This window comes from Vespula vulgaris, chromosome 10 (assembly GCF_905475345.1).
Source record: "Vespula vulgaris chromosome 10, iyVesVulg1.1, whole genome shotgun sequence".
NCBI lineage: Eukaryota > Metazoa > Arthropoda > Insecta > Hymenoptera > Vespidae > Vespula > Vespula vulgaris.
The window spans coordinates 5961427-5987003 of NC_066595.1; the positions used below are offsets into that span (position 1 = coordinate 5961427).

The 25577-nt window shown below is 34.8% G+C and overlaps 3 protein-coding genes across 10 annotated transcripts in view; 2 read left to right on the forward strand and 1 right to left on the reverse strand.

The window, feature by feature from the left end:
* The window catches only part of LOC127067062 (serine/threonine-protein kinase Warts-like), a 142756-nt gene that overhangs the window by 4390 nt on the left and 112789 nt on the right, over positions 1-25577 (reverse strand). For 7 of the 8 annotated variants that reach the window (XM_051001564.1, XM_051001565.1, XM_051001566.1 and 4 more), the window contains one exon: positions 17586-19994. The exons of the other annotated variant lie outside the window; for it this stretch is intronic. In XM_051001564.1, coding sequence (XP_050857521.1) covers positions 19626-19994 — 369 coding nt within the window. In that variant the 3' untranslated portion in view covers positions 17586-19625. Of the gene's footprint in view, positions 1-17585; positions 19995-25577 lie in introns of those variants that run through there. 8 annotated transcript variants of the gene reach the window in all.
* Positions 566-11114, forward strand: LOC127067061 (serine-enriched protein). The gene is given in 9 exon segments (XM_051001562.1): positions 566-1201; positions 2044-2246; positions 2472-2607; positions 3527-3565; positions 4567-4684; positions 5088-5245; positions 5468-5599; positions 6185-6367; positions 6667-11114. Coding segments are annotated over 8 exon segments (1731 nt in total). The 5' UTR covers positions 566-1201; positions 2044-2058; the 3' UTR covers positions 7444-11114.
* Positions 12743-16597, forward strand: LOC127067063 (alpha-amylase 1-like). Its single transcript, XM_051001577.1, has 5 exons — positions 12743-12945; positions 14113-14543; positions 15163-15523; positions 15783-16271; positions 16384-16597. Exons 1-5 carry the CDS (start codon positions 12772-12774, stop codon positions 16396-16398), a joined length of 1470 nt encoding a protein of 489 aa, XP_050857534.1. The 5' UTR covers positions 12743-12771; the 3' UTR covers positions 16399-16597.

The following is a 25577-nucleotide window of genomic DNA, read 5'->3' on the forward strand; positions in this document are numbered from 1 at the left end:
CTCGAAAAATATTTCAGGGATAAAAGATCATTAGAAAAAGAAAAAAAAAAAAGAAAAAAGACAGAGGAAAACGAATAATCGACTCGAGAATATATTTATTTCCGTCTAATATCAAATATCCCGTAGTATTTATCGACGTATCGAGAATACCTTCGCATAAATCGTTCGAACGCAAATTGGATCGGTTGATAAATTTCAAAGAAGGCCGTACCAACATTGATAAGTGGTAATTTGAAAGACGATAAAAAGAATAAAAAAAGGACCTCCCGTTAAAGCGGACGTCCTTCGTCTTGCTTACGCCGACGCAGTGCGATTCGCGTTCATTGCGGCTGCGCGTTTGGAGAGCTTTTGAGAGCTTCGGGAGGGTAGCAAGAGTAAGATAGAGAAAGACAAGTAGAGGTTGCTCTTCGTAAGTCGAAGCGTACAGCTCGAAAGCACTCTTTTGTTGGTTCGCGAGGTTTATTCGTTCGTTGGAATATCTCGCAAAACGAGTTTTTATCGCGAAAAAACGCGCGTGACTACGGAAACAGTTTAGTTACTTTTATTATCAAGAGTTTTTCTTCCTTTCTTCCTTGTTGCGAAGATTACTGTCTATTAATTTTTTTCTCTTTCTCTCTGTCTCCCCCTTTCTCTCTCTCTCTCTCTCTCTCTCTCTCTCTCTCTCTCTCATATCTATCTCCTATTGACGAGATTCCTTTCAAGTGTAAGAAACCTCGCGAAGCCTCGAGTTTTATTCCTCTTAGCAGGTATTAGAAGAGAAAAATTTTCGTTAGCGAAGGAAAGGCTGCTGGGAGAGTTCATTTGTAAAGCTCGTGGGAGATAGGTGGAGCGTGTGTGCGCGTTTGTGTTCTATGTCTGTATATGCATGTCTGTGTATTTGTGTCTATGTGAAAGAGAGAGAGAGAGAAAAAGAGATCCATCGAGAAAGATTATCGAACGCAAAGTTTCAAGCCATTTTTTTCTTTCCCTCCCACTTATTTCGATTGAACCTCACCCAATCGTATCTCTTTAACTCTTGCAACGTCCGATAGCAGACGGAGGAATGCTCTTCCAAGAATTTTGAGCCGTGGCCGAAAGCGTCGAGGAACATGAACACGGTGGAGTGTGCGTGAATCGAGAGACAAAAGTTAGCTGGGTAAAAGTGTTTTTACGGGGCAAAAGTAGCCCGGCGAGCGAGCGGGCTCCGGGACTCGAGCAACAGGTAATTTTCCTCTACTTTCTTTTGGGACACTACTTTTACTTGACTTCTTCTAGTTCGACTTTACGAGAGGGCGATAATAGTGGAGAGTGGGTTGATCGAGAATAAAGGGTTGTCCTTTGTTTTCGTCTTTATCGTTCAGTCGATTTTACACGAACTCTGACATTCATCTCATCGTACTTGTTTCTTAATTAAAATCTTAACGAGAATCTTTAATCAGTCTGTTCCGAAACTACTCCGATACTATTTCTTCTTAATATTCGTTATTAAAATATCATTTATTTTTAATATCGTTATTAAAGGATCGTTAGACGATCGTGATGGATTGTAGATAAATCATGATATACATCTTTGGTAGATGGTGTCTTAATGTTCTTGACTCACGCTAGGATTATTTGAAGGTTTCCTTTTTTTTTTTTTTGCACAGTCGTGAAAGAAAATATACGATCGAATAGAGTGGGAGTGGGAGAGAATGGAAGGGAAGATTTCTATGATTAAAATAGGTTAATCGTGTGGTGGATGAGAAATTGGTTTGCTACACGAGGAAGTAATTCGATCTCGCGAAGGGAAGAAAGAAAGAAAAAATAAGAAATAGAGATAGATTTGATGGTAGAATGGGGGTGAAGGAGTAAGAGGGGGAAGGGATAGGATATAAGAATCTATCGACGAATTTATTGCTAAAGATTTTTCTCTTCGATAAAAGACTCGTCGTAATTTATCGTTGGCAATCCATTGAATAGAGAATTTTCGAACTAACATCGTTCTTCTTTGTTTTAATTTAACTAATCTGTGTTTTAATCTGTTTTATTCTCTTCTTCTCTTTTTGTTTTGTTTCTTTTCTTTAGGAAAGCACAGGCCCGATGCCGGAAGCTTCGGGATCGCGGGTGGTCGACGAGTCGGATTATTCGACCTTCGAGAATAAGACCGGTCTCGCCGAAGACATGAAGTTTCTGGCGAGCATGCCAGAACTTTGCGATGTCACTTTTCTAGTTGGTGACACAAGAGAGCCTGTTTGCGCCGTGAAGGCTGTTCTCGCTGCTAGAAGTAGGTTAGTATCAACATTTTTCTTCCCTTTTTCCTTTCTCTACCCCTTTTTTCCTCTGTCTTTTATATTTTACTTCTTGTTAAAAAAAAAAGAAAAAAATGATCCGATCTTTCGATCTTTTGATCATTCGTGAAACCTTGAAAACAAAAAGAAAAGGAAAAGGAATTAATTTTGTTTTTTCTTTTTTTTTTCGTTTTTTGTTTTTCTTCCTTTTCTTCTGATTCACAGAGTTTTCCATAAAATGTTGTATCAAGCACCAAGTCCTCAACGAAAGAAAGAAGCGCCAACGAGAGAGAACAAGATACGACTTTTTTTAAAGAGAAGCTCCGAACCTTTGCTGAACTTACAAAACGCGGCACAGCAGGTAAATTAATCGATTAGTTGGACGTTGGAATCCTTGCGGTCAACCTTGCGAAGAATTTCTTATACGGAACGTATGTTCTATATATACAGAATGTCCTAGAATAAGCGGAGGATATATTTTAGGGTTGTCTTCGGTACGTCAAAATAATATAAAGGTTCATGTAAATGTATGAACAAATGTCATGTTTGACATTGATTTCGTGTTTGCGACGTTAATTTGTTATGATCCTTTTTCGTTAGATAAAATTTGGAATGAATTTCTAGACAATTTCTAGACAATTTCTCAACGAACGATATTCAAATGTATATATAAGTCGTGAAGTTTTTATCGTCTCTCGCTTATTCGCTTCACTTAAATCTTCTATTTGAAATCCATTGTATATAAAACGCTCATTGACAGTGTTGAAACTTTACGTGAAAGAATTGAATAAAGTTTTTTCAATATAAATCCGAGCAATATCTCGGCATATGAAGAGAATGAGACAGTCATTGGTAAGTCATCTGTATGGAAATACTGGTATTGAAATGTATTTCAGTTTTATGAAAGTAACCGGATAGAGTTCGTTGAGAATCAATTGAAAATCAAATTCTCTTTCAAATAGTAAAAGAATAAAAATATGTCAAATAAGACATATATGAACATTTCTGATTGTTTTGCTATACTGAAATCGCCATTAAATTATTTCTTATTTATTCTAGGACTTATCCTATGTATATATCTATATGTACATATAGGACGTTTGTGTGTCGATGTGTAAAATAATTTTGGAAAATACAAAATAAGATAGTCATTGTAATACATAAAGATATTATTTGTACCAGTTAAAGAAGCGTTTCGACATATTTTTCTTTTCTCATTTTTCTATAAAATTAGTAATAATTGCGAGATAGTAAGTGTGCATTTGTTATGTGTCAAACAGCGATCAGGGTTCACTCAGCAGCTGGCACCCATACAAGAGGTACTTCTTAAAAGATCGCATAAAATTTTTCCATAGAAATTCTTATTGCACAGCACTTACGATTATCTCTTCTTAGAATGATCTTTTGTCGAACTTTTTAATACACAAGTAGATCGAACTAATGAAGATCTTTTAGTGAATGTCATGCTCCATCTTTCTTTCTTTCTTTTCTTCTTTTTTTCTTTTTCTCTTTTTTTCTTCGTAGTCATTAATATTGATTTATCGTTATTGATTTATCGTAAATGTATGTTACGTATTGAATTTATGTCGAGAGATTCGGATACTTAGTATTTATTTAGTTCTTTTCTTTATTCTCAAATCGATTCGAAATTGCATGCGACATATATTTCGTCTTATTTGATTTTTCGATTTTTCCTTCGGCGTATCAAATTTTGCACGCTTCTTTTTTACGATGCCTTTACAAAATATCGATATCGAACCAATTTATGAGATAGGTATGTAGTGCGTATATATATATATGCGTTCGTGGTATTAAACTTTTACGATTTCTCTGCGAGTAAAATTTTACAAATTCTTTTTTCTTTCCTTTTTCATCTTTTTTCTTTTTAGTGTACATAATTCTCTATAAAAGATTTATTAGGCACAGTTCTAATGCTTGGAGCACGGTAGATTTGATTTTGATGAATTAATATCGTTGCATTATTCATTATATCTATTCGTACTTTATATCAGAACGAGCAAATGTTTAAATGACCTTCATTTTTACCCATTGACTATCTCGTTCTATTTAATTCTTTAAGAATCTGATCGAAGTCTAACTTTCAAATGATGCATTAGAATTCATTAAATAAATAAAAAAATAGAAAATGAATGTATCATCGGAGCAATGGGTAAAAACTAAAGAAAAATAAATAAATAAATAAATAAATAAATGCACCCTATGCTGGTGGAATAGCTTACGCATGATTTACAAAGATCGAAACTAATCTCATCGTGTGATATCGATCTTAATGAAGAAACGTCGAATTACATGCTCGTAGCCGCAATCGAATCAACATCATACTCTCATCATCGAAGAGTTTGAGCCGGATGTTTTTCGTCAACTCATCGAGTACATTCATACCGGTTGCGTCACTCTACAACCAAGAACCTTGTTGGGTAATTAATAAATATTATTTTCTTTTATTAAATCGAACGGTAGCGATAGCTTATCGGGACAACACGACGCTTGTGATGGACGTCGATTAATTTAATAACTATTTAACTCTCGGAATAGTTATATCGATAATACATAAATCGAAAGATAGTATGAATTTTATTTGTTTTCACTTTTTACTATTTATTATTTACTATTTAAATATATAAAAAGAGATCGATCATCGATCCCAAGTCTATTATCGTCGATGACTATGCGAGCTAATCGATACCCGATAAATTAACGTACGGTAAACATTCCGTTGATAGGGAACACGAGCATGTGTTTGTCCCACTCTGACTAACACTGATAATCAATACTTTATGCGTTACCGAGCTCGACCGATCGACTTTTTCATTTATACAGGTGTTATGAATGCCGCCGATTACTATGGATTGGACGAACTTAGAAAAGCCTGCGCTGGATTCGTTCAATGTTGCATAACCGTTGACACGGTTTGTGCGCTCTTAGCCTCGGCTGAACGTTATATACAATACAAATGTACCAAATCTTTGGTTCAAAAGGTAAAAAGCATTTTTTAGAAAGGTATGCTATTTTATAACTGTTTCAACATATTTTAGATTTGTAAGAATTTATGCAAGTGCTTATTTATTGGTCCTAAGCAATCTTCAAATACGATCACTTTGCAAAACATTAGATTTAACAGATAAAATTAATCTTCGATAAGATAGAATTGATCTTTATTTTGTAACATAGTAAATGTATTATTTATTCTCTCTTCGAAGGTCTTAGAATTCGTAGACGAACATGGGAACGAAGTGTTGAACTTAGGATCTTTTACTTTGTTGCCTCAACACGTTGTTCGTTTGATCTTAGCAAGAGAAGAATTACGTGCGGACGAATTTACCAAATTTCAAGTAAGTCAGAAAAGAATATCCCAAAAAGCGAAATATTATATACGTGTGTATGTGTGTGTGTGTTAGTTAAATATATATACATATATATATATATGTTATAAACGAAGCCAGTAATAGTACCCGACCATTATGAATAATGACTAAAACAACAACGCAGCCTGATAGATATTGATTAATTTATTAAATTGACCAGATGTTACGAACAAAGCTACATTTCCCTTTAGACGATTTGATTTAAAGAAGAAAGAAAAGAAGAACTTCTTTTTATCATTAAGTGTTATTAATTTGTTGTAAACTAATTAAGAATATTTCAAAAACAACACGATCGTATTAGACATGGGTCACATTAGTAAAATAATATATTTCTAATTAACATTATTCTATTATGCCTAATTGGGTATTATAAAAAATCAATTTATTATAAAAAAGAAAATCATCTAAAAAGATCCTAACTGAAATTCATTACTCGATTTTGTTTGTCATTATTCATCATGTTCCTATTAATCTAATAATTCGCAATAAATATAATCATGTACATGTATTTTAATAAATACTTCGTAATCTTCTTGCTATCTTCAATTTTAGGCAGCCTTAATGTGGAGCAAGAAATACTATGACAGTAATCAAGATACACCATTGAAAGATATAATCGGCAACTTTCTTGAGTATATTCAATTTCACAAAATTCCAACAAACGCTTTGGTAAATGAGGTTCATCCGTTAGGATTGGTACCCGATGGTATCATCATGAACGCTTTAGCTTATCAGGTGCGTTTAATTTATCCAACACTTACAATTTTTACATTTACAATTATCACATTTTTATACGATATAATGAATCTCTACTTAACATAGTGATTGGCACTTAATGAATCCAATGTTCAAAGATTAATAAATATCCCAAAAAAATTAATAAATGAACTATACTTCTTATTTATGCACATACACAAGCATCCATATATTTATAAGTAAAAATTTATAATATAAAAAAATATATCATATAAAGCGAATTCATTGACGATCATAGATCGAACTTAGGAAGTCACTTGACCAAGAGATTGTTGCAGGCAGACCCAACCAGTGTCGAGCCCGGGAAACTCTCCCCCCCCAAAGTGAGGAAACAGGGCCGCAGTATGTCGGTTCAATCATCCTTGGAACCATACGGTAGCAATACGACTCTGAGCTCGAGCGGCTCTGACACTGGTTTCGAGCGCAAACAGCACTCTGGTAGCAACTAACCTCAGGCCACGGCCGCATTGACAGCGGCCGTTTCGGATGAGCCTCGACGCGAGGATATATTCAGCAACGGCGAGAACGAACGGAGTTTCTACGAGCATCCAAGAAACGGTGATGTTGCTCCGACCGATGCAGATATTGAAGAATGGGAGAAGAAGGAGTTGCAGCGAGAAGAGGAACAGCAGCGACAGAAGCAGCAGGAACAACAGCGAGAGGAAGAGGAACAACGACAGAAAGAAAAAGAGCAACAGCAACGAGAAGAAGAGGAAGAAGAAGAAAAAGAAGAAGAAGAAGAAAAAAAGCAGCTCCGATTAAAGGAGGAGGAGGAGGAAGCAAAGCTTCGAGAAGAAAAGAAACAACAGCAATTCGAGGAGCAAGAAAGACAAATGCAACAACAGCAACACGAACAAAAGCAAGAGCAGCAAGAACAACAAGAACAAGAACAGCAACAGCAGCAACAACAACAGCAGCAGCAACAACAACAACAACAACAACAACAACCAAACATCCATCCGATAGATGGATTAGGTGGTCTCTACATACGATTGGTTCTTAGACGAGAAGGCCGGACGGATTTAGTTTGGCTATATAAAACGCACAAGTTCTAAACTGAAGTCTTAGATCGCTTATTCTCAGCCGTTGTTTATAGTTTAGAAGTATTGTAGATCGAGTTGGATAGAGTTAAACGAAATGGTAATTGCGTTATCGTTTAATTTGAGGATTATCGTTTCGTATACTTTCGTCGTACAGTTCGAAACAATGCGACTTGCATTTTCTTTTTTTTCTAGAATTAAGAAATTTTATAAATATATATATATATATATACATATATACTCATACATATATATATATATATACGTATTTATAAAATAGTATATATAGTACATAGACACAATCACACATTACACGTACACGCACGCGTGAAAATTATTAATAGATACAGATATTTATCATACGTTGCCGTTTGAATCTGTTGAAATTTTAATTAGGCGGTTTTTTCCAAAAAACATAAAAAAAAGAAATAAATAAGATACCGTTGGTAATGCATATATATTTGTAATTGTGCATACAAGTAAGAAAGCTTACAATCGGAACGCTTCCTTCGACTACGAATTTGTGATATTCGATTGCTTTTGTGGAGCACGATAAGCACAATTGCGCGCCTTACTAAAGGAAATTACAAAAATTCATTTGAGCAATGTTAATCTCGATTGTTAATGGCGAACGATATTTACATAGATAGATACCGTATGTATGTGCGTTGTCAAATGTGTCAAGACGACTTTGTAGTCTTTCATTGATTATATTAGCTAATTGACGTTGAAATCATCGGGACATTTATTGTTGTTGTTTTTCTTTTTCTTTTTTTTTTTCATTTTGTCTTTCTCTAGAACAAAACATTAGTCCGCTAAAAGCGGTAATTTGATCTTGAATCTTCTAAATCGAAAGAAACTTATCATCTCTCTTCTTAAATATATATTAATTAATTAATCAATGAATTTTTTGCTCGACATATATTTATTCATAAACATGTTATAATAGGCGATTATATTTCAATTGCATTTTCGACAAAAGAAAGCAAAGATTATATCGTTATATATTAATCATCGGTATCATACATATATCCTGTTATTATTGAATTTAAAATGATCATTCGCGTTTCTCATTCCGCGCAAGATATTCGTGCATAGTTATTAGATGGATCACTCACGATGTTATTGTTGAATATTGTACTTTATCTACGACATATCCATCGATTATGATAATGATGTCAGAGAACTACAAAGACTTATTACTAAATAATATATATATAGATATATGTATATATACACACATATTATACATACATACATACATATATACATATATACATATATATATATACATATACATATATATTTGATACAACATTGAAGTTGCAGAATATATTATTATCAATTTAATGCGAAACTAGTTAAACCGACCGCCGATGATTTCACACAAACACACATTAATATAATGATTCGATTTCTAATTTTATTATTTCCTTTTATTATTATTACACATTTCTCTTATTGATATTGATTTATCATTAGCATAGTTAACATCTACAACTCAATAAGAACACTTATTCTAAAATGAAACGAAATCGATTTACTAAATAATTTTCAAGTGGAAGTCAAAGATCTATTAAAAATCATTTGGAAAATGCTACGTCTAAACTGCCACTCTCGATAAAGAAAATAAAAGAAAAAAAAGAAAACAAAAAAAAATACAGAAAGCAAAGAAAGAAGAAAGACGAAAGAAAAAAAAAGAAAGATACTAAATCTATTATAAATCAACGATCGTAAGTCATTATCAATACGATTTTATTTTCTCATTTAATCATGCGATTTCGTCTTCCACTCGTCGTACTTCCAAAAAGTTTGCAATATTTCTCTCAGAGAGATACGTATCGTTTGAATGACATTAAACCTATTTGATTATTTGACATTTAATTTAGAATGTTTATCAAAGTTGCGCGCTAGGAAAGATATTAATATGTCGTTGATCGATGTTAAAATTTTAGAAAGAAAAAAAAAAGAAGAAAACTTGGCGATGAAATTTGATTAAAACTCATAGAAGTTCGCGCGAATCTATTTCCGATTTGAAGGGAAGCTCGCGTCCCGAGTTGGTTGCTACCGATTCTGATCTATCGATTGTTATTGAGAAAGAAAAGTAATAGAAAAATAATCTCACTTGCTACCATCTGTGTAATAGAATCGTTAATGTATAATAAGAATCGCCGTAATGTATGTGTGCGTACAATGTTTTACGTTTTATGTATCGTTTATCGTGATTTATATCGAAGCATTAATTGTTTTGTTATTATTATTATCGTTGTTGTTATTATTATTATTATTATTATTATTTTTTTTTTTTTATTATAAAGTAATCATCGAATTTTTTATAAAAATATTTTACATAAAAAGAATCTCGGAGATATGTTCGATTCGATATATATTATTTATTTTTGGAAAATGAATGTTTTATTATCTTCGATATGTTTTGTTACGAAACAAATCTTTCTCTCTCTCTCTCTCTCTCTTTCTCTCTCTCTCTCTCTCTTTATTTTCTCTCTCGTACACAACTTTTATACAACTATCAACAATCTCGTAGCACTAATCAATTTGCTATATCAGGTATAATCTTTCATATCTTATTTTTTCATATCTTTTAATTCATTGTCGATCTATCAAAATCAATTTTTCGATTATCCACGATAATCACTCAAAGTTACTCGTATAACTATCACGAAGGTGCACAATAATTATTAAAAAAAAAAGTAGTTAAAAACAAACCTAAACAGCTGTCGCTATCATCTCTCTTCTCTCTCTCTCTCTCTCTCTCTCTCTCTCTCTCTCTCTGTCTCTTTCTCTTTCTTTAAATTTCAAAATGTATATTTCATTATTCGTCGTCGTGTGATGCGATTAGCTCCCGATTGCATAAGTGTCAAGGATATATTGATGAATGTCGAACGCTAATTTTCTCGTCTATATCTCCACATCTGTCCGTGCGCATCGATATTTTTATTGTTTTGTACTATTGTAAGGTGTCCGTCAAAAATGATAATACTAATGATGATAATATTAATAATAATAAGAAAGAGAAGAATAAGAAGAACAACAACAACAACAAGAGTAAACATTAATAATAAGAAAAAGAAGAAGAAGAAAGAATAGTAAGAATAATAATGATAACAATAAATAATATCCGTTAAGCAGCCTAATCGTGCCAGTTCCACGTCATACGCTATCTCATCGAAAACAATCGTTTCTCTCCGTTGGTCCGATTGATTTTAATATAATTTAATATGACGGATCGCGCGTAGAAAAGAAAAAAAGAAAAAGAAAAAAAAAGAAAAGGAGAAAGATCAAACCATAATTATTCTTACTATTGTCGTATAATAATTTTTCTCTATCGTATTGTCGACGATATTATTTCTCACTCGTTCATATTCGTGGAATGTGCGCGCATATAGAATTGTGTTAGCGTGATACGTGAGCGTTTGAAGGAGCAGACAGTAAGAGGATTAAAAAGGAAAAAAAGAAATTAATAAAAAAAAAAAAAACGAAGAAAACAAAAAAGTATGTGTAAAAAAATAAAAAAAGAAAATGAAGAAAAAAAAAAGAAGTTCGCCAGCCGATTGGCACACGATTCTACTTAAAGTTCGATCTCTATAATGTTGTGATATACTGTAGCCAAATCAGTCCACGTATAAAAATAAAGGGAGAAAGGCGCGAATGCACCTGAAGATTAATCCTTCTGATTTATTTTATTTATCGAGTAAGTAATATGACAAAGTTACGATTGGACTTTACGATTAAAAATTTGATACCGTTGATAAATCCTAAAACACGCAAAGATCTTCCAAGTTTTTATTCGCCAGGTGTCTTCTATTATACCGAAAAGATGATATTGGAGGGTAGTTCGTGGATAAAGATATATCAGTTTGTATCTTATAAAATCATCAACGGTTATGGAGAAGAGATGGTGCAATCGATCCGATGCGAGGATCGACGACGTAATGAATCACATGGCAACGGATCAGATACTCGCCATCGGTGGATCTATTGCCTTTACGAATAACGGAAGATATCATGCCGTTGGATCACGAACATCAACATATGGTAAACATTCCATTTATTGAACTGTCTTGCATTTTAGTTTGAATTTCGTATGATTGGATGACTGATAAAATTTTACTTTTGTCAAAAAGATTAACGAAAGGTTTCTTTGACAATGGGTTCAATCTATACGCTATAGATACAACATGCAACCTATATTTCATTGTTCGTAATTGATGGTATCTACTTTGGAATTATTTGATACAATACAACTCTCTTCTAATGTAAATATTTACATGGAAATTATTACACTGACGACGATAACTCGTTTCTAAGTAGGATAAATAAAATAAACAATTTTCTATTCGAGAATAAAATAAATTTACGTAGGAGAACTACGTTCTGTAAGCTATTTTAGTTTATTTGTTTATCTATAAAGGAGATAAATAAATAAAAAAAATTTTTGTTTGAATTTTAAAGCTTTTGTTATCATCAAACAAGTATTTACGAACTCGTCTTAGTTCCTTTCTTATTTCGAACTATTTACAAGAGAGTTTAGAACGTAAACTCATTACACTATTGCTTCCTAGTCATGATTAACCTCGTCAATCGATACGTTTGAAAACATTATCGGCATTAGTGAAGCTCAAAATATTGTATTATTGAAAATTATCGTTGATAAATTGGACGGAAACGTGCGGAAACTACGATAGAAGAAAATAAAATTATTATTAATCGATTAGTCTATTATGAGTCAACGATACAAAAACAGGTATATAGTAGATTTATGTATTTTTCTTTTGACATTCATCGAATCTTATTATTATAAAGTAAAAGTAAAAGAAGAGAAAAAAAATCACAATTATCTATTCCACTTTATAATATTTATCGATCGTTATATTCATATTGGAATAACTTGACATCTAATGAATAAGAAATAATTAAATTTTTATTAATGAATGAATAAATCACAAATGTTCTTTCTTGTTTCTAACTAGATTTGTACTAATGACATTAAAAGAATATCCATCCATCCTATAGAATAAATGTCGGAAGACTCCACATTATGTACAAATACGGAGAATATAATTTATTGCGATACTATATCTTAAATGGGAAGTGGTTTGATATTAACCAATAAAAAACTCTCGAGTGGTATTATCGTTTCTAAAAATTTTATGATAGTGCATTAAAAAGTATTATCGATAACGCGGAGAGTAAATAAGACGACCTTTGGATGTGCGAGAACGATTAGACGTTTGAATGTAGTGTTTAAATTTCTTTTACACATACATATCTCTATGTATGTGTATATATGCTCTGAGCAAGCAACGAGAGTCACACATCAGAATGGCGTTACTCGTGAGTGTATTGGCATTGTTATTCTCTGTAACCACCGCTTACAAAACTCCTCACTATGTCAACGGCCATGATACTATGGTCCACCTTTTCGAATGGAAATGGAAGGATATTGCGGATGAGTGCGAAAGATTTTTGGGACCGATGGGCTACGGTGGAATACAGGTACTGTAAAATAAAAATTTCACACTTTTTCCATTAAACTTCTTCATTAAATGCGATTTCGATTCACTTTACGAATACAAAGTAACGAAGGTCAAACAATCAATTCACGCGGTTTTATCATTCATTTTCTAGTTAATTTATATAAGCAATTTTCTATTTATTTCTTTAAAAAAAGGATAACATGCATAAAAACGAACGTAACTACTTGGAATGACTTGTTAGATCGATCGATTTTCGTTCGTGTCATTTTTTTCTTCTTCTTTCTCTCTTTCTTTCTCTCTCTTTACGATTTATACGAATTATATGTAAATAAGAAGATAATGTATCTAGGGAGATGATTAATGAAATAAAAATGTAGCATAATGAAAACCACAAAATGTAATCGTGATTGATTCTCTTTGCTCAAACCAATTGTAGCCTTCGAGAGAGATCTTTAGAGATCACGTGAAATAGCTGAATAGATTTTGAATTTTGTGTTGGTGTTATGTGTGAATACGTAACGTGTGACGCAATAGGTATATAAACATGAAAGTCTAGATATATGTAGGTATGATTAATGAAAGAAAAGAATGCGTGGCTATATAGTAAAGGACGAGAACGAATTAAAAAAAAGAGAGAGAGAAAGAAAAAATGGAGAAGAAAAAAAAAAGAAAAATGTTTAATATCCGATGAGTTCCACTTAAAGATTGTCGTTTGTTCGACGGCTGATTCACAACCAGATGAAAGGAATTCTGCAGAAACGTTATATAAACGAACAACGAAACAATGAAGTCGATTACTATTCGTAGAATCGAGAGCTTCTTGTTCCATTTTCCATTTACATTCTTACGCTACTGATTCTTCTTAGAATTGCCATTTAGAATATTTTCTTTTTATATCATTTCAAAGTAACAAGTCTAAATTTCAATGTATTTCCATGTTTCGTAAAGTTATAATTAACGAACACTTGAAACAATCGAAGTATTCGCAAGGTCAAGTAGTCTTTCATTTCTTTTTTTTTCTTTTCTTTTTTTTAAATACATTACAGCTGTTCAAGCACTTTGCAAAGATTTCCATGTATTTTTGATTCTCTACAGATAAGACTTCATTCATTTAATATTAAGTTTGTAAAAGTCTCACGATGAGATTATTTATTATTGTATATTATACGATGTAATAATTTCGAAGGTCTCACCGATTCAAGAGAACGTAATTGTATCTTCTCGGCCATGGTGGGAAAGATATCAACCAATATCGTACTTATGGAGAACGAGATCTGGAAACGAGCAAGAATTCAAGGACATGGTACGAAGATGTAACAATGTTAATGTAAGGATATACGTTGACGTTGTGTTCAATCACATGAGTGGGAATCACAAAGATGCCAAAGGAACTGGTGGTTCGACAGCAGACACTTATAAATACGATTATCCTGCCGTACCGTACTCGATTAAAGATTTTCATCCTAAGTGCGACATAACGGATTATAGAAATGCAAGTAACGTACGCAATTGCGAATTGGTGGGACTTCACGACCTTGATCAAAGCAGCGAGTACGTGAGGGAAAAGATCGTTGAGTTTTTGAACGAAGCTGTCGACGCTGGGGTCGCTGGCTTTAGGTTAGTTATTCAGATTTAATTATTCAAAATTCAAATTCGTTTTAGAAATGAATAAATTTCAAGAAATTTTATTACATATTTCTTTTCATTTTTAAACACGCTTGTTACGGTGCTCAGAGACGGCTACTACTTTCGTTAAATGTCTTTTTTGAAGAATCAATATGAGTCTAAAAGGATTTTTTAATTTTATTAAAATATTAAAGAAAAAAAAAGAATCATGATAAAATATTGTTTTTTTTTTAACTGCGCTATACATCATCATTGTTGTCAATTTCTGGGTCAGAAAACGTTATCTTTTTATTTGTCTGATCATGTAACTTTCAATCGGAAAACATTATCTACTGTCTGATAATACTATTTTTTTCTTTTCAATTGATACAAGAAGCGAAAAGGAATTGTTTTGTTAATACAAAGTTATGTTAAAAAATTACCGCATACAATTTTTTCTCGATTAATATATTAAAGAGAAAAGAAATTATATCAAATAATTGAGTCTTAACTGAGAACAAAATGGGAAAGTAATTACGATCCAAAAGGATCGTAACTATTTGATATTTGTCAGAACATCTTTGCATTCGTATTAAAAACAGTAAGTACTCATCTCCTTTATTTTCCGTAGAATCGATGCAGCAAAACATATGTGGCCAAAAGATTTAGAAGTCATCTATTCGAGAATTAAGGATCTTAACACGAAACATGGATTTCAACCTTATTCAAAGCCATACATTTTCCAAGAGGTTATAGATTATGGTGGCGAGGCGATTTCAAAAAAAGAATACGAGTTCGCTGCAGTGACGGAATTTCAATACGGTCGCGAACTCGGCAATGCTTTCTTTGGCAAAAATGATTTGAAATGGTTTGTTAACTGGGGCGAAGCTTGGAATCTCATGCCTTCGTCCGATGCTTTGGTATTCATTGACAATCACGACACTCAACGTTCCGACGGTACACTCATCTACAAATTTTCCAAGTTGTACAAGGTAATTCTTGTAAACGTTAATCCTTTGCGTATTCTGTAGACAGCACACACGATGCAGCACATTCCAACATGCATTTACACATAAGCCTACAATTCTCTTCAAATCGTACAATTTATATTACTAGTTTCTTTTTTATCATTCATTTCAATAGACAGACAAAGGATCAACGAATTCTATTAAATATTCGAAAGTCAAAATGATTTGAAAAGATCGATGTTAATAGTTGTTACTCAGATTAATACGAATGTTGTGAATTTAGATGGCCGTAGCGTTCATGTTGGCTCATCCTTATGGTACACCACGAGTCATGAGCTCTTATCATTTTAATAAGTTCGACGATAGTCCACCAGCGGATTCAGATGGAAATATCCTCTCTCCGATTATTAATGAAGACAATACCTGTGGAAACGGTTGGGTCTGTGAGCATCGTTGGAGACAGATATATAACATGGTGCGTTTCCGAGTTGCTGTTAACGGTACCAAGTTAAATCACTGGTGGGACAACGGTAGTAATCAGATCGCATTCTGTCGAGGCAATCGTGGATTCATCGCGATCAATGCCAACAGTTGGGACTTGAAAAGAACCTTCGACAGTTGCTTACCCGCTGGCAGATATTGCGATGTCATTTCTGGAAATCTCGAGAACGGCAGATGTACAGGTAAAGTGGTTGAAGTTACAGCCGATAAAAAAGCGTACATCGAAATACTTTCCGGAGAAGAAGATGGAGTTTTGGCTATTCACATTAACGTAAGTAATAAATCGAAGTTAATAAATTCAATCAAATTAATGGGATTCAATTTCTCGACGATCTAACGAGAACTCGATGAAAATTTTTTCCTTTTTCTTTTTTTTTTTACAGGCCAAAGAAAACTAAAAGAAATTAAATCGTTCTACTAAAACATATATGATTTTAAATTATCTAACGAACATATTTCTATATTAATTAATTATCTATGGGATAAATCATCGGATTAAAATAATCCATATTATTTCATTCGATTTATGGTTCCTGTAATCAGGTCAAAAAGGAAAGCGACTGGTATCTTTCAACAAATATATTGTAACAGAAACAATGTACTGTTTTTTTTTCTCTTTTCACCATTAATTTCTACTATACATATTATGACAGTTAAACGTAAAATAATACACGACAGACTCGCAATGAGAAGTTAAAAAAAAAAAAGAAAAAAAAGAAAAGGGAGATGAGTGAGAAGTATAGATCGAAGTTGTAAGTAAACAACGTAAAGAAAACTGAGGAGAGGTTTGTATGTGTGTATATGTATAGAAATGAGTGAAATTATAGGTTTTTATCACAAAACTGGTTAACCGTTCCTCTTTGTTGTACTGTTGTACAGCTTCGTTTCTATCGATACAAAGCCAATTTTGGACAATAAGTTCAATTAACGATTAAATTTGTTTTTTATTCGGATGTAATATTAAAAATGTTATACGATCAAATTAATTATTTAATCATCGCCGTGAATATTTGTTCCTATGTATTCTTCCTGACTTTATGAAGTCAATGATTTTACCTGTCCTATGTTTAAAATATCTTAAATAATTTCAATGTCGATCATTGAAATGTATTATTTTGCACGCGATTACGAAACGAAATCATTAACAAGCTGTTTCTTAAAAACACATTGATCTCATTTATTAATTAATTTTTAAATAATAATAAGGATAATATATGTATAATAATTATCAGGAAAATAAGAAAAATATATAAAAACAGATATTAATTTCACGACCAAAACTTCAATTATTAATCATTAATCTATCTATTAATAATTTAAATAAATCAAATTGTAAGGATTGAATAATTAATCATTAATTGAATGAAGTATTGCCCAACACTGATACAAAGATGCGATTTTGCCTTCATATACATATGTATATATATATAATATATATATATATCTATGTATAATTCTTTTCCTCTCTCTTTTTACCCTCTTGTATAGATCAATCCGCCGATCGAAATTATTTACTTCGTTTATAACGTTGAATAAAATACTACGAGTCCATTTGTAAAAGCACAATATAAATAAATGCTTAAGCAATTATGTACAATGATTCTTTCTTTCTCTTTTTAAGTAAAAGCCGCTGATTCGAGTACTCTCTCACATCATCGAGATTCGCATTCTCCTAAAATCTAATTCTAACGTAGAGATTTTTCTTCAATTTTCATTTTAAATTTTAAGAGGAAGAAAAAAAAAGAGAGAGAAGAAAAATCATTATCAGTATCCCATACGACACAAACAACTGGACAAACGAAACTTTTTATAATTGGCAACGATATAGAAGCTTGTTTGTGTCATACACGATAATTACAAAATGATCAAGTTTTATTAAATAAGAAACAAATTAACGCATCGCTAGTGACAATAATATAATCAAAGGGAAATTAATTAATTATTTTTTCGGTTTCATCATAAAGGCGAATCTCGAAATGCTCGTAAGTACTCGTGCACATATACATATATTTATTATATGTATAACTTGCAGTAAATTTAGGCTAATGTAAATCTAAAAATACTGCTCGTCGTACGAACCGATGATAATTTCTATAATTTTTTTTTCTTTTTATTTCGACGATGCAGGTTCGCCGTTCTTACTCGTCGTCGATGTATCTCTACTACATACAGTCGTTCGATTCTTAATTATTATTACAGTGAATACGATAAGGCAACGATTAGTTTCTAAATAAATAAACGCTCGTAACGAACGTTGAAAAAGAAAAAGAAAATGTACAATTCTCTAAACGGTTCCGCCGCTCGTACTTTATATGCAAATTCTTTATCTCTCTCTCTCTATCTCTCTCTATCCCTCTCTATTTCTTTTCTTTTTGCAATAGAGCGTTAGCAAAAATATAATTTAGTATATTAATCGTTACAATCGTCGATGTAAAAAACGTCGTTAAAATATATAAACGGAACAACGATTGGTGCGAATTAGTTATTTCATATTAATTTCTAATCTAATATTATTCGTTTAAAAAGTACATCCTCGGCGAAACCCGCGTATTGTTTATTGCACATGATTCTCTCGAATAATAGTTACATATCGGGTTTCTTTTTTTCTTTCTTTCTTTCTTTTTTTTTCTGTTTTCTTTTTTTCCTTTTCACGCACGTACATTCTTCGATCACGTTCACACACATTACTCGCGTATTGCATATATTTTATTAAGTTCTCGCGACCCATATTGGATTATTAAATGTATGTATAACGCGATAACAAACATGATTGCGATCGTTAACGACACTTTCTGGAAGACATTTCGAGCGTAGGCACGCGTTTTCTTATATTATCGATTTTCTCACACAACACAATTATGTAGATATATAACTTACGAGCTTACCTTAGGCGTTAAAGAAAATTTTATACCGAGGCTCTTTCGCTCTTTTATCCGACATAAAAATATATATATATATATATACACATATATATATACATGTACATATATATATATGTATATATATATAGAAAAATTAACGTCATTCCATGCGTATGCCCGAAAATATCTCTGAGCAGTATTCTAGGTACTCTTATACTAGGTACAGGTTACCAACATCGACTAAAGTCTCTGTTCTCTCGTATCTAATTCGTATTGTAAATCGATACCTTTCAATATCAATTCTTCAATCGTCACGTAGAAAATTCAAACCATAAACCCGTTTAAAAGAATCGAAATGTATCTTTGATAATTCATGGACGATACTCAGAAGCTTTGTCAAGTGTTAAGCGAATGAGAATGCAGGTCCACTTATCGAACGAACACGTAACTCACGGCACTCATGGTGACACCATCGTAATCTCGTCATCGTTCAAAACAAAGTTTGGTGTCTCGTAAAAAGTGTTTTCTTTTCTTTTTTTCTTTTTTCGTTATTTTCCTCCCCCCTCCCCGTTCCGTTTAACCGAAAACACACAGTATCTCTCCTAGTGTCACTGTTTAATCGGTTTTTTGAAGACAACCTCTGGTTTACGTATCGGCCGTGGAATACGCCTTTCTATCCTCAGGGCTCTGTTTGGATCTGGAGAGTCGATCGTAATGGCAGGCGCTCCTTCAAGGCCGAAAGAGGGAGCCCCCGCCAGTATTTGTCAGTTACCCGTACTACTCGGACGTCTACCCTGTGCCTGTTGCAATTGTTGTTGTTGTTGTTGCTGTGGCTGTTGTTGCTGTTGCTGTTGTTGCTGCTGCTGTTGTTGTTGTTGCTGTTGTTGTTGTTGTTGTTGGTGTTGCTGTTGCTGCTGAACGACGACAGCAGCTGCAGCTGCCGTACTTAGCATAGGTAGCTGCGTCTTGTGGCAATGCGCACAGTGAAGACAGACAGTACACGCCCCAAGCTTCCGCGCGAGCATTGCTCGAAGCTTCAAGGCTGGTCCCAGTTTCATACCCATTGGTCCCGTCAAATGTTCCTCCGATAGTAGCGGTAACGCGGCCCCGTCGATACGGTGCTCTCGGAAATTCTGAAAATTAAAAAAAAAAAAGAAAAGAAAAAATGATACGTTAGAAAAAAGGATACGAAAACTTGTTTTTTTTCGATCGAATTGAAATTTCTTATGTATTATCAACGAGAGATCGAAATTCGACACGCACACTTTCAACGTATTTATTCGTATTTGAAATAAATCTAAGAACTCTAGAATGTTTAAAGTGCATTTCAATGGGACATTACCGAAGTAGTCGCGAGTAATTTACAGAGTCTAATAAAATTGTAAACGATATATTTACGTAATAAGTAATAAGGGAAGGAATAATGTAAATAATAATTTCATTTGACGGAAGTATATTTTCTATGAGAAGAACAGAAATAAGTGAAAGAAATGGAAGATATGTAATTTCATGTATGTAGTTGTACAAACATAAAAGTCAGATAAAATTAATAAACCGTATCATATATAGAATAGAGCGACGGTGATGTATTTATAATATACACACGTACACACGCTCACATACATACACACACACATATATATATTATACATATGAAAAAGGCTCACTTTATTTATTACAAACGTTGAATCAGAATATATAATAATAACGAGTTTATTATTACGTTATATATACGCTTAAATTTGCTAAGCTACTTTTATTGCTCGATGTATTACATGACGAATGAGGAAAAGACAACGTCTTCCCTCGACTCATCGTATCAACGCTTGTTTATACATTATTTTTATTTTCAGATATTAATCTATATCCAGCAGAACACTGATTCATACCTAATACATTATAATAGCATTACACTTCATATACTGCAGTAACGAAGCGTTAAAGAAAGAGTAAAGAGAGAGAAAGAGAAAGAAAGACAGAGAATGAACGAGAGAGAGAGAGAGAAAGAGTGAGAAAGAGAAAGAGAAAGAGAGAGAGAGAGAGAGAGAGAGAGAGAGAGAGAAGCAAGCGAAGGTCGGTTGAAGCGTTTCACGGCAGCTAGCAAGCAAGCGGAATTCCGCAAAGGGGAATTCGTCTCGCAGTGTCTTCTTCTTCGTGGCAAGGTGCATCATCGACGTCGATGTAAAGCAGCGCAACGGCCCATTATTTCTCTGGCATGTAAAAACAACTTTGTGCCTGACTGGAGAAGGATGAATAGAGAACGGAGAAAGATAAAGAGAAAGAGAGAAAAAGAGAGAGAGAGAGAGAAGATGCGGAAGGTCGAAGAAGGGGGTAAGGACAAGCCAGGCGTTTCATTCACGGCTACGGGGGCCGACGTCGACGTAATTGCAACGGCAACGGCCTCGAGCTAGTCCGCACATATGTATGTACGTACGTAGATACATATATACGAAGGAATAAACTTACGCGAGTACACACGTGCACGTGTGTGCGCATGGATATGGCTAGCTACGATCAGCCGTGTTCCTTCGTGGAATACGGAGATAGCTCGGCTCGCTTATGAATGAAATATTCAACGGCGTAATGCGACTCGTGCACGCAACGCACCAGACCGGTCTTCCTCTTGTTCCTCCTCCTCCTCCTTCTTCTCTTCCTCCTCCTCCTTCTCCTCTTTCTATCTTCTTCTTTCCTTCTTCTTCTACTTCTTCTTCTTCTTCTTCTTCTTCTTCTTCTTTTTCTTCTTCTTCTTCTTCTTCTGCTTCTTCTGCTTCTTCTTCGTCCTCCACTTTTTCTCATATCTCGTGTTTGTTTCATGCGGGAGATTCGGATAAGGAAAATGAGTGAAAGAGAGAGAGAGAGAGAAAGAGAAAGAGTCTTTTTGTTTAATTTCGATTAACTTTGTTAGAAATCGAAATTTATGATTTCTTTCAGAGTCTCCTTTGATAGTAGTCTTGGTTATTATTACCGTTAATTGACCGGAGTAGGGAATAAGTACCAAGGAAATTTCACGTACGATCCTCGTAGTACTGTTATTAGAGGCGCTTAAATTCAAAAAGCGTCGTACTACGCACAATCGCGAAGCATAACGACAATGCGTGGAACATTGAATTAGGTACGTAAGGAAGAGACGATGTGAATGGCTTATCGGCTCGGCGATTCCGTTCGTCCCGTGAAATTACAACGTACTGAGATAGATAGATCAAAAGAGAGAAAGAGAGAAGTACTTTTCTTCACGCGCGTTTTCTTTAACGCCGAAAAACTGTAACACAAATGAGCCTGATGATGCGATAGCGTTACGAGTGATTTCCATTTTATGAGGCACCATTGAAATTTACTCGAAACGTAAGTTTTGTTTTCCTCTTCGTTGGTTGGTTCAATTGACTTTGGAAAAATCAGATCCACAAACGTCGAATATCTATATAAATATTGATGAATTTTCTTCGACAAAAAAAAAACTCTCTAGTAGTAGTAGTAATAGTAATACTACTAGAAAATCTTCAGTTTTGTTCAGCAAAGAGAAGTCCGCTAGCTCTGTCTTTTTCTCTTTCTTTGAGCTTTCTTTGGTTGGTACAGGGTACAGCTGCAGTTGCGGAGAATATATCATCCAGCGTGTAGCACCGCGGGCGACCGCAGACTCCAAAGGCCGAGCCACGAAGACAACCTATATTTTCTCCACCCGGTTCCAAACTCTCTTAAGGGCAAACGCGATACGGGACCCGCATCAATTATACCTTCCACAAACACGTTGTTAGCCCCGGAACAACATATCTACGCGCTTGTACCGATCGTGTTACGAGACGAGGTTTTAAATGCGCAAGATGCTTCAAGCGAGTATATCGTATTGGTGAATAAGCCGCCCCCTTGCCGAAGAAGTGAATACCAATTTGTACGGTTTCCAATCGAAGGGTTGAACGCTTCGCAAGTTCGAAAACTTTCTTTCTTAGATTATATCCTCGACTTATATTGAGGAACATTGAAACGACGCGTAAAATCGATCGAAACTACCGATCGTTCTGGAATTCCTGCAAAAAGTCAATAGGAAGATTCGAGATGGTCTTCTTTCTGATGGAAAATTCATCCCGACGGAATCGATTCTTAGTCGATTCTTAGACGTGGCGTTCGTTCCACTGTAACCAAAGGAAATCGGCAAGTGCCATTCGAGCATGACCTGGGAATGAATCGAGGATCCTCGAAAAGTAACGGCTTGTTTCTTACGACGTTCGAATTCCTTAACCAAAAAGGATCTCGCGATTTTAACCTCTGCTAAATGCATCGAATCGGAACGATCGTCACGTTGGTTACGATCTGTAAGTACGTTCTTTCTAGGATTAAAATCTGTCAACAAGTATTTCGATAAATCGACAATCAAAAGTAAGCAAGATTTCGGAATAACGTCAACGATGAGTGTAAGCTTACTCGCCATCTTTCTTTTTGCGATTGAAAAAAAAAAAGAAAAAAAAACATCGTAGGATCTTTAGTTCTCTTTGGCACATCAACGAACAAGTGATATTTATGACACGTAAAAAAAGATTTTTTTCTTCTTTTAATTACTCTCAACGATTCTAAATCATCGTGCTGCAGCGAATCATCGTAATTTAACGCGACAAAAAAAGGAGGAAGACGCGTGTTCGGTTAGTATTTATCGGGTCCAAAGGTACGTAATAAAGCTAACTTTTATGTCCATCTCTCGCTTTCTACATATCGTACCTATCATCGCACCTGTCTCCGCTCGTCATAGAGAAACATTCAACAATAAATTTCTCGTCTTATATTCGAATTAATTCGAGTTGATTCGTGCTCGATCGAGCCGTCAGAAAACTGTCATCTCGTTATCAAAATCGTTTTTGCAAGAGGAACAATCAGAGAAAAGAACGTTATCGCGCGAACGATAATGTTCTAGATAACGAATGCAAAGGTAAAGGTGGTAATTCTCCTTTTCAAAAGAAACGTTTCTGTGTGAGTAAAAGAAAAAGAAAAAAACAAAGAAAAGAAAAGAAAAGAAAGAGAGGAAAAAAAGAAAAGAAAAGAAAAAAGAAAGAATACATTCGATAGATATGATAAGATACTTGAAAAACAAAAAGAAAGAAGAAAGAAATATAATCACCGTCCATTATATTTTCATTCCAATACGGCAAACACTCGTACACCTATCTACCTATATACGTTTCTAAGTTGTTGCCAGTACGATCGATCTTATCTCGAGTTTACCGTGATTCGAGCAATTACTCGGACACGCCGGCACAAAACGGAGCACTGCTTACTCGCTTACTCGCTCGCTCGTTCGTTCGTTCGTTCGTTCATTCGCTCGCTCGTTCATTCGCTCGCTCGCTCGCTCGCTCGTTCTCGGCCCCAATTCCGTCAAACGGAACGAGTTTGTCGCGGAATAGCCGTTGCCGTTGCCGTTGCCGTTGCTATTGCCGTTGCCACTGACACAAACACAGTTACAAACACAAACACAGGCACAGCTAGCACCGCCTGTCAAAATGACCGAGTAACAAGCGAGTCGCGAAAGCGCGCTCCTGACACAAAATCGTATGAGAGTTACAAGTACGATCGACTTTCCTCGTCCAACGGGTTCTTCGGTAACTTTTACGGTCGAGCTTAACGTGCTCGAAAAGTTGCCACGAGTTTGTATTTGTCACGGCGTGCCCAACGATCCAAGATCGTACGAAACGATCCCCGATAGCCAAGAATTGTCTATAAACTCCTACGATGGTTTTGCATTAATGAGATAAGCCCTCGAGTCGTACTAACCACTCGTAGGAAAACCACTTCCCGCTTTGTACTGGATTCAACGAACGATTCTTTTCTTTTCTTTTCTTTCTTTCTTTTTTTTTCGATCGAAATCTTAAACAGATGTTCGAAGAGTCGTTATTTGTCATCGTTATTAATCATTCCTCTTTATTCCTTTACTTTCGATAAATCAGAACACGATTTTATTTTCGACGTAATCTCTGTCGTATTGTTTGTAATAAAGGCTAACGAACCTCGTAATCTCTTTCATGTGTTCTACTATTTTATATTTGTTGTGTAAAGAGTAGTTGTTTCTTCTCTTTCTCTCTCTTTCTCTCTCTCTCTTTCTCTCTCTCTCTTTCTCTCTTCGTCTTATTAACGATAACGATAAGTCTGACGCGACAATAAGTTCGATGTGACGAAAATGAAATCTTTGACCGAATTACAAGAATTCGAAGAGGCAGAAAAGACACGGGTACAGTCAATCGGTTGTTACGGCACTGCGCGAGAGGGAACGAGGACCGGTGACCCGCCACGCCCTGTCGAGGTCGTCGCGCGCCTCTCTCGACCGGCCGACGAGCGGCGTCGGCAGCGTCGGCAGCAACCGAAGCACCAGCCTAACCAGATCAACCAACCAACCAACCAACCAACCAACTAACCAACCAAGCAACCAAGCAACCAAGCAACCAACCAAGCAACCAAGCAACCAAGCAACCCCGTACATGCACCTCGTCGTGCTATTCTCTCGCCTTCTTCTTGCTTCCGTCTTTCTCCGCGAACCCTCTTTCTTCGTTCTTCGTTCTTCTTATCGCTATGTGTGCGACCCGTGTCTCGCCTTCTAGTTATTCCGATCCGATCGAATATCGTTATGGTCTGGTGGTATGGTGTGTGCCATGCTGTGCTGGAATGCGGCACCAGGGACCACAACCTAGGATATCTTTCGTTCTCTATAGGTATAGGACTACTTGGGAAAGAGACTTTGC